This window comes from Miniopterus natalensis, chromosome 10, assembly GCF_054644295.1.
Source record: "Miniopterus natalensis isolate mMinNat1 chromosome 10, mMinNat1.hap1, whole genome shotgun sequence".
Taxonomy (NCBI): Eukaryota; Metazoa; Chordata; class Mammalia; order Chiroptera; family Miniopteridae; genus Miniopterus; species Miniopterus natalensis.
The window spans coordinates 82,047,192-82,066,135 of NC_142090.1; the positions used below are offsets into that span (position 1 = coordinate 82,047,192).

The 18,944-nt window shown below is 54.9% G+C and overlaps 1 protein-coding gene across 1 annotated transcript in view; it reads right to left on the reverse strand.

Moving 5' to 3' along the window:
* Nucleotides 1-18,944, reverse strand: part of EGFR (epidermal growth factor receptor) — a 128,112-nt gene that overhangs the window by 11,001 nt on the left and 98,167 nt on the right. Inside the window, exons 12-20 of the mRNA XM_087821268.1 lie at nucleotides 17,635-17,834; nucleotides 16,552-16,684; nucleotides 15,124-15,214; nucleotides 13,999-14,156; nucleotides 11,955-11,987; nucleotides 10,430-10,571; nucleotides 9,364-9,486; nucleotides 8,614-8,712; nucleotides 2,475-2,660 (exon numbers count right to left, since the gene is read on the reverse strand). Of these exons, the coding sequence (XP_087677394.1) occupies nucleotides 2,475-2,660; nucleotides 8,614-8,712; nucleotides 9,364-9,486; nucleotides 10,430-10,571; nucleotides 11,955-11,987; nucleotides 13,999-14,156; nucleotides 15,124-15,214; nucleotides 16,552-16,684; nucleotides 17,635-17,834 (1,165 nt within the window). The remainder of the gene's footprint in view (nucleotides 1-2,474; nucleotides 2,661-8,613; nucleotides 8,713-9,363; nucleotides 9,487-10,429; nucleotides 10,572-11,954; nucleotides 11,988-13,998; nucleotides 14,157-15,123; nucleotides 15,215-16,551; nucleotides 16,685-17,634; nucleotides 17,835-18,944) is intronic.

Sequence of the window (18,944 nt, forward strand, 5' to 3'; positions counted from 1 at the left end):
CCATGTGGGAAAGTCCCGGCTCTGCCCTGGCCGGTGCGGCTCAGTGGTTAGAGCGTCGGCAGAGTGAAGCCACCAGTGTGGCTTCCCCGCCACTGAGCCCGCCCTCGGAGAAGCAGGACGGTGCCAGGATGCCCTGCCCCAGAGCAGGATCGTGTGGTGCTGACATCGACTGCGTAGGGACCGGGGACAGCTCGCTGGCTGGCCCGTGGGCTCTGCCCTGAGTGGAGGTGCCACACAGGTGACCAGCACAGGCCTGGGAGCCAGGCTGCCCGACGTCCAATCCTGAGTCTGCTACTCGCTCGCTTGAGGCCTTGGCAAGTTATACACCCCGTGCCTCAGTTTCCCCACAGGAAAGCACCCTTAGAAAGTGAATCCTTTGGACTAAATTATTTTTGGAAGTTGACCTTTTTTCAGTTTTATCTCATAAACTGAACTAAAGCAGAGTTGGGTGCTTGTAAAGTTGTGGTTAGAGAGTGATGGGCGGCCCTGAGTTTCTTTCTGAGACCCCCGCCCTCCCGACCGCTCTCTTCAGATCTCCCCAGGGCCCGCTCCAGGCATCTTACGCTTTTCTCAATTGTCTGAGAACTCAACTCTGTGAGATCTTCTTTTTTTTAAAGTTGACTTTTAAAGAGAGAGAGGAAGAGAGAGCGCCGCTGATTTGCTGTCTCACTGACGCCCTCATTGGCTGAGTCGTGTGTGGGCCCTGACCAGGGGTTGAACCCACAGCCTGGGTGTATCGGGCCGATGCCCTGACTGACCCACCTACCTGGCCAGGGCTGTGAGAGCTTAATCTGGGTTAGGTGATGGGAAAGCTCTGCTGTCCAAAAGGTTTGGGAGAACGCTCAGTCACAGCCTCGAGAGCGTCACTTGCTGCAGGACTTCGCAGTAAGGGGACTGGTCTCCAAGGGGCAGAGTGTGGCCCGGCAGCAACGTGCTCTGCACTGAAGCGAGGACGCGCTCGTGTGGATTAGAACGGTGTACGGTGTGACTGTGCCACGCAATATACGCTGGGATTGACCCCCTGGCACACAGAGCCAGAGAGGCTGGGTACACCATCTGAAGTCTCCTAGCGACTCCCAGTAAGTGACAGCCACCCATGGCCTCAGGAGGGGGAGTTTAGGAAGCGCCGACCCTTCTGACTGGCGACAGGCTCCTGGGACTGAGACCTTGATGGAGAACAGAAACCATTTCCACGTGTACAGCGAGGGTGTGGCTTCCTTCTGCCTCCCGATCCCGTCCCCACTTCCTCCCTTGGCCATTTCTATTTTCTTAAAAAAATTATTTTTCCTTTCTCCCGGGTGATACAATCTTACTTGTCCTCTTGGAAGTTTAGCCAGGACAATAAACCAGCTTCCAGCCAGTGTTTAGACAGCTTCCCAAGACAGCCTGAGCCTCGGCGGGCCGGGCAGGACATTTACAAGTCAATAACCCCACTCCGAGGAGGCCAGGAGTCTAGTTTCTGGTCAGCCACTAAGTGTCTCTGGGCAGTTTCACTTCAGACTTTCACAAAGAGAACCGTTTAATACTTAGATAAATAGTCCCTAACCCAAGAGCAAACCTCTCTCTTCGCAGTTGAGAGAACCATTGTCCTCCCCCTCCAGGGACCGACACCGGGCACTACGGCTCCGGGAAGGCCGCGGCTCTGGTGAATTAGAAAGCGAACGTGTCTCAGACAAAGCCCACAGCCACTTGTGAAAGGACTTCAGCGCCAAGCAGAGCTGAACAGAGCACAAGAGGCAGATCGGCGGATTTAAATAAGAGCTTGAAATTGTGAGTAATGTTACACGGCGAGCTAGCTTGGAAAATGTTCAGACCCGAGGAAACGCAACCCGGGAACGGTGGCCACTCCTGCGTGACCAGGGCCCGGGTGGAGCCGGAGAGGTAGGAGATGAAAGAGAAGGCCCTCCTGAGGCCGATGAACAGCTGACTACCTGGCTCAGGCTCTGTCCCTGTCTTGGGCGCACAGGTGAGGCCACCCGGCCGCAGTCCGCACAGCCGGCCCCTCCCTCGCTCTGGATGAAGCCTGTCGGCGAGGGGACACGTAGGGAGCCCCAGAGAGGCAGCAGCAGCTTAGGTCTCCTCTACCCTACGCACCAGGCCTCAAATCCAGCACCTGCCCTGGCCGCAGGGCCGCACGGCCACCTGAGCCCTCCTCCCAGCCTCGGCCCGGTTTGCTTGTCTCGTTGCCAAGGCCCAGCTGGGGTACAGACATCTCCACTGCGACAAATGACCACAGCACTCAACAGAAACAAGAGCACTGACATCGAGCCACACTGAGCACCCGACAGAGAGAAAGCTTCTGGAGTAGAGCTGGTGATTCGACTTTCAGCGTGCAGTGGGATAGGCATAGGCCGGAGGCAGCAGGCAATTCAGTTTCCTCCCCAAGAGAGTGGGGCTCCCACTAGTGACTGTGTGTCCGGGGGTGAGGGGCGTGGCAGCCGTCCGGCGGGACTCTCTGGGCGCCCGGGACCTACCTTGGCAATCTGCACACACCAGTTGAGCAGGTGCTGGGAGCCGATGTTGTCCTTGTGCTCGCGGACGTAGTCGAGGAGGCAGCCGAAGGGCATGAGCTGCGTGATGAGCTGCACCGTGGAGGTCAGGCAGATGCCCAGCAGGCGGCACACGTGGGGGTTGTTCACGCTGGCCATCACGTAGGCTTCCTGCGTGGGCGAGAGGGGGGCATCAGGAACGCTCCCCGCGGGGCTGAAGGGAGAGGCAGGCAGACGCCCCGTCCAGGGGACAGAGCGCAGACGTGCCGGCCGCCGTGGCTCCGTGTTTCCGCCCCAGCCCCTGCGCCAAGGGGTCGCTGGTTTGATTCCCAGTCAGGGCACATGCCTGGGTTGCCCGCTCGATCCCCAGGTGAGGGCATGCAGGGGGCAGCCAATAGACGGTGTTTCTCACTGACGTTCCTATCTCTCTCTCTCCTTCCCTTCCTCTCTCGAAAATCAATAAAAACGTATTTTTAAAAAAGCACAAACGTACAGGATTCTGAGTTTCTTATGTACTTTGGGGGACAAGCCAGCTTAGGAGAGGGACATTTCTGCGAGGTCTCTTATGTATCAGGCTGTTGAATGACCTGGCACGTTGTGAAGCTGGCACCTCCTGGGGGATGTGGGGAGTCCCCTTTGCAGGGAGCCCCAGGCCGCAGAGACCTGACGTCTCCAGTCTGGCACCTCCGAGGTCTTCATTATGAAAACCTCTGCCTCAAAGCTAAAGATGCTGCAGTTTGAAATGTCGTCAGGGTCCCCACACTTGGTAGGGACTCGCCCACTGAATCTTGAACCCTCGCTATAGACTGGCACTGTAGGGTGTGATGGTGGCACCATCAGACGGGGTCACCTGGGCCAGCAGGTGGCCCAGGGAGGCTTCCCGTCTCAGCAGAGCACTGTGCGTCCCTGCCTGGGCCGCGGGCACTGCTGTGGTCCCGGGGCCACCTCTGCAAAGTGCAGCCGGAGACGCCCTTTCAGGGTACCCGTCTCGGGCTTTGAAATGCAGAGGGCATGACATCTGTGATGCAGGCTCAGTGGGCTGCCTGGGATTCATTGTAAAGACACGTGGTCCGCGTTGCCCCTGTCGAGTCTGGGGACAGAAAATCCACTCCGCTCTGCAAAGGGCAACCCTGTCCTCATGCGGTGGGCTGGCTGCCAGGCGGGCGCCTTTGCTGGACACAGGTCAGGGGACGTTACTTTAACCCTCCGCTGTCCTCGGGTGGAGGGAGCTGTTTTCATTTACGTTCCTGCGCACAACGGGGCCTCTCTTCCGTCCCAGCGAGCATTCGGGCATCCTTGATTTCCACCCATAAATTCCTTCTCTTTCCCTTTAACATACAAAGGGCGGTGACTCTTTATTGGGGACCACAGGGCCTGTGGGGGAAAGTTCCGAGGCTCCTTTGTGCATCTCAGCCGCTCCTGCGGGAGGAGGGGCAGCGGGCTCTCCCTGCAGAGTGAGGGCACCTGGGGCTGCTGGGCGCGTGAGGCCAGGACAGGGGACAGGCGGTGGGCCTTGTGCTTCCCTGGCCTCGCTGCTCCCGCCGCCAGGGAGCGGGGCCTTGCCTTCGGGCACCGCTTCCTGCAGCCCCTCTGGTCCTCCTGCCCTGTTCCGTCAGCCCTCCCTCAGGTCTCCCTCCGCCTGCAATGCCCTCTACCTCCTGTCCCTTGGCTGACCCCTCTGCAGGGGAGTCTCCCCTGACCCCACAATCCAACAATCCCACTTAAACTCTCCCGGCATCTCACCGCTTTCCCTGGGGGAGCAGGCCGGGCACAGCCTGGGAACTTTAAGTTAGAGATGTAAGTTCTTGGGCCACACAGAGATGCAGGGAGGGGGGCCCCGAGATCTGTCTGTCTGTCTGTCTAGTGCTCACCATGATAGGCCCTTCAGTATTTGTGCGATTCTGAAAAACTTCCTTCCTCACCCAGCTCTCTGAGGAAAGGATTGCTGCTTGGCCCCCGGGACACGCCCAGAGCTCCCGGCTCTGGCCCGCACTGCCAGCGCCAATTATTTATTGCCTCGATTTCCCGGCCCGCCCCTCCTGCTCCTGCTGACTCAGCAAGTGCGGCCAGCACTCTGGCGGGAGCGCCTGGCTCTGTCTCTCTTCCTTCCAGGGCTGCCTGCCGCCCATCCAGGCACAGAGCGGCCTCGGAAACGCCAGGGCTGGGCTGCGCTGGAGGCACCGGGGGCCAAAAACGCAGAGCCGATCAGAGGCCACGCGGCCTCCCTGAACAGCAACGACACTGTAGGTTCTCCTCTTGGTTGCAGGACTTTGTTTGGAGGCTTCCTGACTGGCGAGGCTCCCTCCTCTTAAGGAGAGTCTGCGTTTCTTTCATATCGTGGACCTGATATCACAACATTACGGGTACACGTTTCAGACTCACGGACATTCCAACACCCTTCATCTTTGGGAAGGGCTACTGACAAATAGTTAGGGCCTGGCTGGTGTTCTCGGTGGTTAGAGCGTTGGCCCGTGGACCATAGGGTCTCAGGTTCCATTCCCAGTCAAGGGCGAACCTGGATTGCAGGTTTGATCCTTGGCCCCCATGGGGGCTCGCGTGGGAGGCAACCAATCCATGTGTCTCTCTCACCTCGATGTCTCTCTCTCTTTTCCCTCCCTCCCTCCCTCTCTAAAAAAAAAAATGGAAAAAACATATCCTCAGTTGAGGATTAAAAAAAAAAAGTTAGAGCTGGAGAGGGCCTGAGAGTACCCTTCTTCTGGGGCCACTCTTTGCCTGAAGAGGGAACTGAGGCCCAGGGAAACCACTGGCTGACCGAGACCAGAGCTCCTGGGGCGAGAGCTGGGCCTGGGGCGGGTGTCCGGCCGGGCCCCCGGCTAAGGTCTCCCAGAGGGCTCTGGCCGCGGCGCACACAGCGCCTGCAGGTCTGTTTCTCATTCTGCGCGGCCTGCCCTAAATTTAAGCTGAAAACTCCATGGAAAAATTAATAGGCCCTGTGACTGCCAGAGAAACACAAATCACGCCTCTCCCCCGAGTCTGGGAAACGGTACAACCACAACACCGAGGCAATCCTCTGGCGGCGGCTCCTTTCTCAAGATCTGGTGGAGATTTGGAAACACACTGTGCTCGCTTTGCAGAGAAGAAAAATCTGCGGGGAGCGGTCTGAGCAGCCGTGTGGTGGGGCCAGGGGGACCCGAGGGGACCCGGAACCGGGAAGCAGAGCGTGGCTGCGGGGGTCGGGCCACACAGAGCCTGGAGCCCTGCCAGGTCCGGGCCCCATTAAAACCCGATAGAGCAGCAGAAGCGGGTCATCCCTTCCGCCCACCTCCCCCTGCACGGTGGGGACGCTGTTTGGCCCTGTGTCCAGTGCAGGGTGTGCACAAGCGAGCGGGCTTTGTTCTCGCTGTTTGCTTTGGACTCACGGGCACACGGTGACCCTCGGCAAGCACGCCCGGTACCCACCCTCCTATCAGCGCCTGGCCGGGCGCAGGCGGAGCCCACACGGAGGCCCAAAGGTAGCTGTCTCGGTCACGTGGCAGGGGTGTCTCCTGGGCCTGGGGGCCTTGAGAGCCTGTCCTTTGTCCCAGTTGCCAACGTGACTTCTGGTTCCTTGTTTCTTGCTTGTGTTCCCCACCTGGGAACTACTCTATGCTCAGCATTGGGAGAAAAGAACCTACTAGTCGTTAAACTCCTTCAGCAGGGGCTTGTCTCACCTTAAGACTGAAGAGCAGGTGCCCTACGTTTGTGAAACGTGACCAGTTCACTGAGCCACCGAGAGCACCCAGGCCAGAGGCCACGGGGCTGTTCCCGGGTCTCAGGGCCTGATCCTGGATGAGAGAGAGCAGGTGAGTGGAACTGCTTACAAGCCCGCTGAGCATTTGAAAGAAGGTGCTCAGCCAGGGAGCCTTTCTCATCCATTTCTCTGTCCCCACAAAAGCAGATTTCCTCCCACTTTAGGGGTCCTGGGGGGTCCTTTCAGTGAGAACTGCTTCCTTCCCAAAGCACAGCTACTGGCTTCAAAACAGCCCTCACTCTGCCTTGTAAACATGGTTGGAATTCGCATTTTGGAGTCACTTTGTGGAATTTATTAGGATGTCTGGAACGAGTAGACGATGAATTGAGTTGGGAGATTCTGCAGGAGGGCTTTCTTCCTAACAGGAGAGGGAGGGCGCTGGGGTGGTGCAGGAGGAGCCGGCACAAAGGTCTTCTCGTGGTTACGTTAACAGGAGCGGACACTGTGTTAATAGGACTTCACGTTGATTTGTGAACCGTGACAGCGAGAGGTAATTTCCTTTGATAAGTATGTCATCGATGCGGGAGGCTTTCTACCACGCTGTACGAATGCGGCACCTTCTACCGTGAGGGGAGCCAGGGCGGGTTCTCTCCCCCGCAGGGAGGGCAGGGAGGCTGCTGGGAGAGCTGGAGTGGAGGGAGGCTGGCCCTGGGAAGGCCATTGTGTCCAAACACATTTTAGAAAGGTCCCTGCCGGCTTGGCTTACTGTAAATATGTTCTGTGGGTTAGAGACCTGAGTGGGGAGCATCACATCCGGCCCTTGTCCTTGCCGGGAAGATGAACTAAATTCCCAGGTGGTGCAGTGCCCTTTCCTGTTCTTTGACTCTGTTTCCCTAACGCACTGCTGAGCCTCTCCTACGCCTCCGCGGTCACAGGCCCTGCCTCGGGACAAGAGCAAGAGGTGTCATCGAGCACAGCAAGCAGGGGCCAGGCTGGGACCCACGGGCCCCCGGAGAGCTGTCGCTGGGCTACCTGAGCATCCGCCTGAAGAGGACTCTGCCCGACTCCAGGACGCCCCCTGCAGCCCCTCGCTGGCCAGTCATGGTTCCGAGAAGGTAGAGAAAGTTCAACAGACTCGGACGTGTGGACAAAAAGGGGCCACATGCGAAACCTGACGAGCGCAGGGGAGGCCTGCACAGCGGGCCCTGCAAACTCAGAGACCGAAAGCAACCACCCAGGACGGGCATAAACATTTCTAACTAAACGCGAGTCGTGGTGGGCAGTCCCGTCCGAGGCCTGCAGCCTCCTTGACAAAGGTCAGTGCTCACCTTCCTGAGGCTCTCTATTGTCTGTGCATCTAAGATAAGGAGCCCTTGCAGTGTCGGAGGAACCCTTTCTTCTGGGCCCCTCAGGGCACAGTCTCCCACCAGAACAGGAGACCAGGGGACTCCTCCTTGTTCTCTTGTTCCCTCAATATCACCTCTACTGTCCTGTCAGCGTTAATGGCCAACCATCCTGTACCCACAGGATAAAAGGAATATGTGAAAGAGGTCGTGTCTCTTGGTTTTACTCTTTTATCCAGTCCCAGAGATTTCCCTGCTTTGCTTTCCCCGCCTCCTTGACCTACCACCAACGGGTCTCACGTAACCCTCCTCACGCCGCCTCCTCTAATTCTAACCTATGAACTAGGCTGTTAAACTGCCCTTCTCCGGGGCATTTTCTCAATATGTCGAGATTTTGCTTCCCGGCAATTGTCGTCAGTTTGGCTCAAATAAACTCCTAACAATCCTCTGTGGGAATGAACATTTGTCCACAAAAGTGAAAACATCATAATCCATGGAACATTCCAGCGACTCCTCCATAAAGTAACAACCCGAAGACGCCAAAGATGAACATTGAAATTATTCTGGGAGAAGGCACAGAAGGCAGGTGACCTTTTAGAGAGTTACTGGAGCATCATATCGCAAATTCTAGCCATCTTCGAAAAGTCATCTCAAAGATAAGGTAACTGGATGGAGCAAAGTGACCACGGATTTCAGAGTCAGAGGGGACGGTGGGCTGGAATCCTACCCCACCCCTGGGAACCCAAGTAAGTTTCTTCCTGCCTCCATCTCTTCACTGAAAGAGTGCTTAGCATCACACCTACGCCAGGTGTTCACCAGGTGCGAGCGGGTGTGTAAAGCGGCTACGACGGGGACTGGCCCCTGGTAGCTGCCTGGCGACTGTGAGTTTCCGTCCTTGTGGGGGTGATAACAATGGAAGAGGTCCCTCAGAGGGGCTCCTACCAACTAGAGCTAGAAGAAAAGAGACGGAAAGTGACCCTTTCCAACGTGTCGATGAAGAAAGTCTGAAACAGAGCGACCTGCTCAGCCCCGAGAAAGGGGGCTTCTGACCTCCGGGCCTGCGGACAAGGAGAGAACAGAGCAGACTCACGTCGAGAATTTCCTTGTTGGCTTTGGGAGACGTGGCTTCTCTTAATTCCTTGATGGCCACGGGAATTTTAACCTTCTCGCCTTCGGGGATCCAGAGGCCCTGTGACCGAGAGAGGGGAGACATTAGCTGGCAGTTGCTGTACCATGCGACACGGGACTTCATTAGTGACAGCGTCCAGGATGGCAGGGGACAAGGAGCTGAGCTCCCCACGCTCAGGCCAGCGGTGCTGGGAGCCATCCCATTTCTGCGGCTCTTTGGCGACAGCGATCCATGGCTCAGGGTCGTCAGATAAAAAACCCTGCGTTCGTGCCAGTTACAAAATCAGTGTGCGTCATTTCTCCCACAGTTCTGAGATACCCGGTCTAGGTCTAACTGAATCAGACTTTATGCAAAGAGGAGCTAGAAAAAAAATGAATTAAGAGGAAGCTGTTTTGTCCTGGTCTTTTTTTCAGATGATGCCCTTGAGCCCCCATCTGTGCTACCCACCCCTCTAAAATGTTAACGCCATCTTCTAGAAAAATGTCTGTTTGCAGACAAGTCTCACGGGACCACTTATCTGGCACCGTGATTATAAAAGATTTCCCTTGACAACCTGGAAAAATGGTGGAATTTCCCAAACCCTCGGTGACGCAAAGAGCAGATGACATAAGCCGACGCCAGCCAAGGATGCTGGCTCGGCTCACCCAGAACATAAGGGGCGGCCAACCCGAGTCCCTGGGAGCTGGGTGCCCGGGTCTCTGGCCATCTCACCTTGTACACGGTGCCGAAGGCGCCGGAGCCCAGCACCTTGATCTTTTTGAATTCTGTCTCCTTTAAGATCCTCAGGAGGGCTTGGTTGGGCGCCTCCCCGCTGGGCGTCAGGGGCTCCACGAGCTGTGGGAGACAAGGGTGAGGGACTCCACACTCCACGTGCACGGGGAGGCGGGTGTCAGGTGAGGCCAGACACGCAGGGCGTGGTCCTGCTTCAGCTCACGGAACCTGCCTGGCTCACTCAGAAGGTGAACCAGCCACCTTCTCTGAAGACTTTGTAAAAGACCCAGGTGTCCGTCCCTGGACGAAGCTGTCCCAGTTCAACAAATACAAGTTCTATTTGTTTCCAGGCCCCTTAGTTGAACTGAGGACATATGAATGAGGGACCTTTTCATGGGGGGGGATCCTTTTGGTAGCCTGCAGCACCCTCTCACACACAAGTGCCACGATGCCACCAGCTGCTGTGGGTCTCTTCCCCTAAGGACTCTGGCTTCCGACACTGCTGGACACAGAAGCCCGGTGAGGACCAGACCCAGGGAATGACAGTGTCAGGAACACCACCTTCAGAGGCAGAGCTCACAAAGGAATAGGTGTGGACAAGGGCATCTTCCAAAGTTACGTCTCCTCGGCCACGGTGCCTGCCCAGGAGCCCAGGAGATACGGGTTCAAAGGCTTTCTCCTGCGCACGTGCACAGGTGCCAGCCCTTAGGCAGGATGCCCCGCACGGGGCCACTTATCCTGGAAACACGGGGGTTTCCCCGGATGGAGGCACCAGCAGGTAACTAACTGGGGCACTGGACGCTCAGACTCTCCTGGCTCTGCCGTCACAAGAAACGACACGGTGACAGATGGGAAATGCAAACTCTCAAGCTCAGAAGAGTCCTTCCGCCCCCCGGGGCAGGGCGGGTCCCGGAAGGGCCGTGGCCTGTTGTGGTGTGGCCGTGGCGGGCGTGGCTTGGCAGTGGCTGGGTGTGGTGGGCGTGGCCTGGAGTGGCCCGGGCGTGGCCCGGCGTGGTGGGCGTGACTGGGCGTGGCAGGCGGGCCGCGCGTGCGCACTCGCACTCACCTCGCGTTCCTGCAGCAGCCGGCGCAGCGTGCGCTTGCGGACGATGTGGCGCCTGCGCAGAAGCAGGCCGACGCCGAGGGCCACCATCAGCACCAAGAAGAGGCCCCCCACGATGCCCATGGCGATGGACGGGATCTGGGGCCTGGAACGGGGCGCAGACACGCGGGAAGGTCAGACGCTTGTTGCCAGACTCCCCTGCGTTTGTGCCCCCGCGCCCCCCGCTGTGCCCACGCGCTGGCATCGTTTAAACGCTCGGCGGGGAGAGCTCTGGGGCCCCGCGGCTGCCGTCCGGCGAGCCCCGCGGTTCAGGCGGAGCGGTTAGCAAGTACCAAAGGCGGATCAGCAGCATCATTGGCACATAACAAAAAAACCCAAAAGGGGCAGAGTCCTTAGAAATTTCTCGTACGTGGGTCAGAGGGGCCCCATGAAAGTGGCATTTACAGCCCTTTCTCCCCGAGCGCGGGAGCCACGCCCTGCGCCTACCCGCTCCCGGCCCCTGCGGCTGCCGTCACCGGCTTTTAGTCTTTAGGAGGAAACACTGAAACATCGACAAGAAACAGCCTGTCGCAGAGCCTTCGGTCCGCGCCCAGAGTCGCAATGAGGCCGAGTGAATGGAAAAGAAAATGCTAAGGGTAAATATGTCAAAGAATAGCCGCTGACTGGTCCCAAGCGGGGAAGCGATGGGAATTCTCGTTGTGAAGATGCCGATTGTGGGATGAGGGACAGGAGAGGGTTCGGGGTCCCTCTTGGGCCGGGTGAGGGGGGGGGGGGGCGGGAGGGGATCTCCGTGTCCGAGAAGCTGCCTCCTTTCTTGTTCCACCGTTTCCCCTGATAGTAAGAGGGATCTGTTATCGCGGCTAATTCTGGGGGGAAGTCAGCTGGCACTGAGAGGGGGGTTGTGGAGACATGACTGGAAATGTTGGGGGCTCCTGGAGGTTGGGCTGGTGCTTAGGGACACGGGGATGGCCCACGGGTGCCTGGTGTACAATTCGGACGCCTCTCCAGACGGGACTGATCAATAATGCCGCTGGGTTCTGCTGCGTGGGAACAGGAATGCCCAGTGCTGCTGGTCTCAGAGCAGCATTTCAAGGGATGATGGAAACCTGACCGGAACTGAAATGCTGGGGGAGGTCGAGCTGAGGAAAGGTCGTGGGGGGAGAAAACCCCAAGGTGGAGCTTTGTCACTGAACGGAAAGGTCATTCACATATAGGCCTGTGACAGGGCCAGCTGGGCCCGTGGGGAAGGAAGAGACGCTGGAAGAAGAGCGGGCCCCACGACACAGGTGTGACCAAAGACCAGAGGAAGGTGCACGGAAAGAGGTCCTGGGCACGCAGCACCCACCCCCTGCACCCCCTCCAGGGAGGCGCCCCCCAGAGCTGGCGGGGACGCAGGTGGAACCCGCAGGTGGGCTCTGCTGGGGATGCTGTGCTGGCCCCGAGGTCAGGGCCTGACAAGGCAGGGCCCACGGAGCAAGGTCTGCCCATTTCTGATCAAGTCCGTTAGACACAAAGTGGTCACACTCACTTGATGCAGCCTTCAGGACCCGGCCCCGTACAGCTGTGGGGATAAAAAGAAATACATTTTTCTCATTGTCTTAGTCAGCGTTTTTTCTTGGAGAGCTGTTATCAAATCCTAAGGCAATCCTATTTTTTATTAAATCCTATGTCTAACTTATTCTGGGGTTAAGATGCTCCAGGTCATGACAGCTTGGGTGGCAGAGACTCAGACTTGGAGGGACTGAGGTTTGCAACCTCTGCCCCCTCCTGATTCTCAGCACACTTAGCTTCCTTTACCGGATACCCTTTGAAGCGGAGCAGGGCTGAGTTCCTCTCAAATCATTAAAACCACAGTGCTCCTCAGTTGGGGGGCAGTGGCCCATCCTTTATTTCTTATGCATTCATTCCTTTGTTGGACTCAGCAAATGTTTTTGAGTGTCTGCCCCATGACAGGGACTCTTTGAGCATTGAACAAAGTAGAGAGGTTCCAGTCTTGATTATTGAAATGTTTTCATATATTTTTATTATTTAAAAAAATATATTTTTATTGATTTTAGAGAGAGAGGGGAAAGGAGAGGGAGAGAGAGAGAAACATGGATGTGAGAGAGAAATATTGATCCATTACCTCCCATACGCACCCCCCCAACCAGGGATTGAACCCACAACCTGGGTATGTGCCCTGACCAGGAACTGAACTGGCAGTCTTTTGGTGCACAGGACAACGCCCAACCAACCGAGCCACACCGGCCAGGGTGTCATGTATTATGCTGACACAGGTGTAGCTGTCTCACAGCTGGCTCTAGAACACTAGTATGGGCGGAAGAGAACCATTTCCAGGGCCACATTGATCAAAGGGGGGGAGGGGAGAAGCAGGCGAGTGAGGCCACGCGTCTCGGTGGCAGGGGAACGAATGGCACTGAGGACTGCAGGCCCAGAAAGCCGGGGGCAGGAGCCGGCTTCATCCGGGGCCTCGCAGCTGAAATGTCACAGGAAGCAGGGACAGCGCCTGTCTTACGGTGACTCCTGAGCAGCTGGGCAACATTTGCCAATACGAATGTCAATAGGAGACCAAAATATTCCAATTAAATGGAAAAGACAGACATTTTATGGCCTGGGGGAACAGGAAGCAGTGTATTTCAAACACTCGAAGTCTGGGGGGCACTTGTGTGACACAGTCCTCTGAATGTTGGACACTAACCAGGGTATTAGTCACTCCCAAACCCAGGTCACATGTCTGCAGGCTCGGGCTCTCCCATGTAAACGCAATGAAAATATGTTTTGGAAAACATCCCAGTTACTATTTAACGTATAGTCAACTCACTCGAGATCATAAAAACCCTGTACGCTATGCTGTGTTATTACCCTAATGTACAGACGAGAAGCGTGGGGCACAGAGAGGTTATGACACTTGCTCAAGGCCACACAGTGAGTAAGAGATCGACAGGGAGAAGAAAGAAGAATCAGTTCCAAATAAGGCTGAGGGCTATGAGATGTGTGCAAGGAGACGTGACATATCATACAGGACAACTCAGCTTCTCGTTCTGATGGCTGGGAGGGGTCCAGTTTGATTGCCAAATGCATCATTTCAGCAAATGAGACACATACATTCAAAGCGCTTCTGCTAATTACAGTCAAAATGGCCTCAATTTACTTAGTCATGGCTTAGCAACTAACTAGCTAAAAGGAAATTGTGTCTTTAAGCAACTTGCAGGAGATATCTCCTGTGGATTGCAGAGCAACAGTGAAGATTCCCATAGGTAACCCCAGTCATCTGGCAAAATACGCAGAGACCTTTGGAGACTTGGCAGGCCTGCGCTGTTCCACCTGCCACTTGCTCTGTCTGGTTTGGACACGCGGTTGTCAAGAACAGAGTACTGCGTGATAAGCCGAGGGAGGCTGAGAGGCATTCCCGCCACCACCGTGACCTACCCACCGCCTGGACCCCGATCCCAATACCAACCTCTTCACATGCCGCCTGGAAATTCTGGAGATATTTGCAATCTACAGATTTGCAAGATGGGAAACCCTTTGTTCTCAGGCATTTTCCTTTCTGGGGCCCGAGTGTCACTCACCCGTAGGTGCAGTTGGGGTGGCACAGGTGACAGACGTGACTGGCGTCCGCGAACTTCCAGACCAGCGTGCTGTTCTCGCCCATGACCCCGGCCGGGCAGGTCTTGACGCAGTGAGGGCCGTCCATGTAGTGGGCACACTTCACGCAGCTGTCCGGTCCCTGCACCGAGGCCGAGAGAGACAGTCACCTCGTAGGCCTCTCTCTTTTTCAAAACCAAAGTAACCTTCTACTTAAATACTTATCGCGGAAAAAACAAACAGTGTAGAGGTTCTTAGAGTGAAACAGGTTTGCCTGTGGCTGTCTGCCTGACATGGGCCCTGTTCACAGCTTAGTGTAAAGTCTTCCTGGCCTTGCACATGTACATTATATAAAAACACGAGAGAAACCGAACTGTTCCGTTTATTACATTTTACGAATGCTCTGTGGGCACCTCGCCCTGTCAAACACTCCCAGTGGGGCCGCGTGGACGCCTGCCCCTGTGTGGGGCGGGCGGCCTTCCTGACACGTATTTGTGGCTAAAGGGAGGCCTGCGGGGAGCCCGGCCGCCCGGGGCAGGTTCACGGAAACCACGTCCTCGCTCGTCCGTGAGCGGGAGGCGCCGAGGGACTGGCAACGGGCTACACTTGGCTCCGGAATGCTGACCTCGCGCCAGTTCTCTTTAAAACATCGCTAATGAACACGGAGCTATGAGGCCAGATTTTGAAAAGTTTTGCGAGGCCCTTCTTTAAAAATTCTCCAAAAATGATAAATGAATATCACATAAGGACTCAGTGATGTTTGTGTAAAACGATGAAGCGATGACGACAGATGTCAGAAGTAGTGGACACGAGCAACACTATCCTCGGCCCCCCGCAGGCGTCCCTGCTTTGAGGGAGAGGGGTCATGGTTAAGTCAGGGGACCTGGGCAGGAGACGTGGGTGCTCATGCCCGTGGGCTGCGTGAGGAGTTCAGCCCCATCGCAGTCCCCCGACCCAGGGTGAGGTGGCACAGCCTCTTGTCTGGCAGGTGGGCATGGGTGGCTGTCCTTAGCAGCCATGGGGGCGACATTGGGTCATGGTCGTGGGACTATAGCTCTGAAGCTTGTCCCGGTGACTTGCGGGTGAGTAACAGGAAACGAGATCCTTACCCGTCCCGTGCAGGTCACGTTCATGGCCTGCGGCAGGCACTCCGGGTGGCACTGGATGCACTCGGAGTTCTCCACAAACTCCCGGGGCTCGCTGAGGGGGGAGAGAGAAGAGAGGTCAGAGCCGTCCCCGGGGACCCGCCTCACAAAGCTCGCCAGCTGCACCTGAGTCGGTCGGTCTGAAATGTCAGGTGACACGAATCACCTCTCTCAGGAACTCACAACGGTTTTAGGTAAAAGTCAAATGATCAGGATCTGGGGCTATCCTGTAATATTAACAGACTCTAACCTAATCCTCTGTCACTTTCCACCAAAGAAAACACATCAACTTCATTTATAATCAAAATATGCTATGTTTTTTTCTTTTTTTAGACAGAGTGGAAGAGGGGAGAGAGAGAAACACTGATGTGAGAGAGACACATGGATTGGCTGCCTCCCGAACGGGCCCTGTCGTCCTGCTCCTGTCACTCATCCTGCTCCTGAATATTCCTGGGTCCAAGCTGTGGCCCCTGACAGTGAAACAAGAGGGAACATTTTCTACAGCCATCCAGTTCCAGTGGCTCTCCCCTCTCACAAACTTCCCTTTTTCTTTAAATTTATTTTTTTTAACGGCCTCTGCCAATCTCTATTCTTCAATTTTACTTTCTCATTAATTTATTTTTAGTCACTATTTGTGGTCATTCAAAGACTTACATCAATATCAAGATTCCCATAGAATCGACAGACTGAAATTTTTATTGATGGCAAATGAACTCAACAAGTGTTAAATGGCGTTTATTTCTCTGTCCATGGTTATACTTAAAGTTATTTTCACTGTTCAGTGTTTCCTGAACATAAAACAAAAATTAACCAGGGGTCGTCATTTGTGTTAATATAGTTTGACGCACCAGGAGAGGTGTACCGCCAAGGACAGACCAGACGGCCGTGGTCTTGGCCATACGAACCGTTGCTGACCATTCTGTTTGTCTTGGGAACTTTGTGCAGCTTAGAAAAATATAAGGTATTTCCATAAAAAGAGACTCTCTAAATTATTAGATTGGCTTAAGTAATGAAAAGTTTGTTTATTTCTTTTTGTGATGAACAGTTGCCAACCAACACGCAACAAACACGCAAAAACAAAGGGAAAAAAAAAAAAGATTCAGACTGAATGACTATAACCCTATAAAAACCACCCTCAGCTCGGCCAGCGTGGCTCAGAGGGAGGTCGCTGTTCAATTTCCTGTCGGGGCACAGGCCCGGCTGTGGGCTTGATCCCCAGCAGGGGCCGTGCAGGAGGCAGCCGATCAATGACTCTCATCATTGATGTTTCTCTCTCTCTCCCTCTCCCTTCCTCTCCCTGAAATCAATAAAAGCATATTTAAAAAAACACACAAAACCACCCTCAGTTGTTTTTGCTTTACCCAGACAATGAGGTTAAGGAACAGGCCTCACCCCTCCAGGAGGTTGCACCTCTCCACGCACTCCCGGTTGCGGCTGACATTCAGGCAGGACATGCAGTCTCTGGCCTCCGGGCCCCAGCAGCCTTCGGATGAGCACAGCGGGTTACAGATGTGGCCTTGGGCCTCTGGAAAGACAGCGAGTGCAGTGGTCAGCGGTGGAGTAGTGACCAGAGGGATGAGTCGCAACAACGCGTGTAGTGAGGTGCTGAGTTCTCTGGGGTCTTTAGCTGCACAGACATGCTGAGGCCCCTGAAAGAAGCCATGACCCAAAAAGGCCCCTCAGAGGCCGACTGCTGGGTACCTTTTCCCTACGGGATGCCGAGGGCGCCTAGACTGGACCTGGGTGGTATTTTGTTGGTTAATGTCGGAGCTGATGGTGACAGTAGGGAAGGTTTGCTTGTGGCTGCTTGCCTTGGGCCAGGGAGGCACCAAGCCAAGAGGTTTACACTCAGAATTTCCTGCTCTCTCAACAGCATGACCCTGTGGGAATGATTACTACGTATCTCCACTGCTCTGGAGGCCAGAGCCTAAAGCTGGGAAGGAAACTGATGAAGGTCTCAAAGCCAGGAAGGACCAGAGCCGGGGTGTGAACTCAGATCCGCTCCCGCCAGGGGCCAGCGTCTCAGCACAAGGTGAGGGCACCTGCCCAGCTTCAAAAGCTGGGCGTAGCTCTCAGCGCAGGAGAGGAGATGCAACGGGGAACGTTCATCCCACTGTGCGCTGTGCGTGCACGTGCGTGTGTATGTGTGTGAGCTACAGCCATCAGAGACTGAAATGAGCGGGGGGAACCTCCAGCTAAAATGTAAAATAATTAACACTAAATTTAGTTGCGTACATTGCAAATAATCAACAGCCCGAATCTCACGGCGAATGTATCATATGAAATGAGAATGACCTAGAGGAAATTCTGATGAACTTCACATGGTAACATCACCATGAGGAATACACAGATTTCTTTTAATTGGCTTCTTTAGAAACGGAAAAAGGAATTAAAATGTTTGGGAATGGCCCTTCGATACTCTACGTCAAAACAAACGACACATCGATCCGCAGCCCGGCCACGGCGACCACTCACTGCAGTCTTTCCCGTCTCTGTTGGTTAAGATCTTGGTTTTCTGACTCGTGGTCCCAAACAGTTTTTCCCATTTTATTGTGTCCGCGTAGCACAGGTTCCGGTTTCCCGAAATGATCACGTCTCCATCACTGATCTCCTTGAGGGAGCGCAACCCCAGGGACGTGATGTCCAGCCCGACGACTGCGAGAGAAAAGCGGCCGCTGGATTGGAGAGAAGGAAACGGACATTAGGAAAAATTACAAAACACGATGTCGTGAAAAGGCTTAGTCTGCGTTTCTGGACCAGGTTAGATGCGTGGCCTCCCCGTGGCCGTAAGTCCCACCGTAGCTTCTGAGATCAGTGTGTGTTTTGAGCTCCCCCAGGGAAAGGTAGCTTCCTGTTTGCTTAGTACCTTTAATCCCAGTGGCTAATGAGGGGCTGAATAAAGGTCTTCAGTGCCTTTATTTTATTTTATTTTATTTTATTTTATTTTATTTTATTTTATTTTAATTTTATTTTCTGCGTGTTTATTTTGCCTGGGCATTGAGAACATGTTCTAACCTCTACAACATTCAAATAGACTTCAAAAGTCACAGGCCCTCTCCACCCACCCACCCATCTATCTGCCCGTCCACCCACAGAAGGTCTGCATCTCCTGTCCTGATGGCCAGCGAGTGTCCCACACACACGGCCTCCTTCCTGTGGTCTCCCATCACCTGCGAACCACCACCCGAGCTCCTCCAGGTGGTGTCCAAGGCTCTAAATTTTTACTGTTTTCAATGACAGCTGACATTCAGCATTACTCTGTGTCACTCTCAGGTGGACAGCACAGTGATTGGACAATCATGTACCTTATAAAGTGATCCCCCAATATTTCCGGTGCCCACCTGGCACCATCCATAGTTACTACAACATCATTGAGCGTATTTCCTGTCCTGTACTTGACATGCCCATGATATTTTACATCTCACGTCATGAGGAAACCTCAGTCATTCTACAGAAAGCCTGAACAGCACTTCTCAACGTGTCAGGGCCGTGAAGGTAAAGAAAGACACAGGGGCTCCTGCAGTCTGCCCGGGACTAAGGAGACGTAACCACCAAATGCAAGGCAACTACTGGATGGGACACTGGAACAGAATCAAGGCATTTGTGGAAAAACTGGGGAAACCTGAATGAAGTTCAGTTAAACAGCTTGGAGCCAACACTAACGCCTTCATTCTGACACCTGCACCGGCTTCTGTAAGGTGTCGTCAGCAGGGGAGACCGGGTGAGGGACAGATAGCAAGTCCCTGCAGTACCTCTGCAATGCGTCTGTACGTCTTATTTCAAAA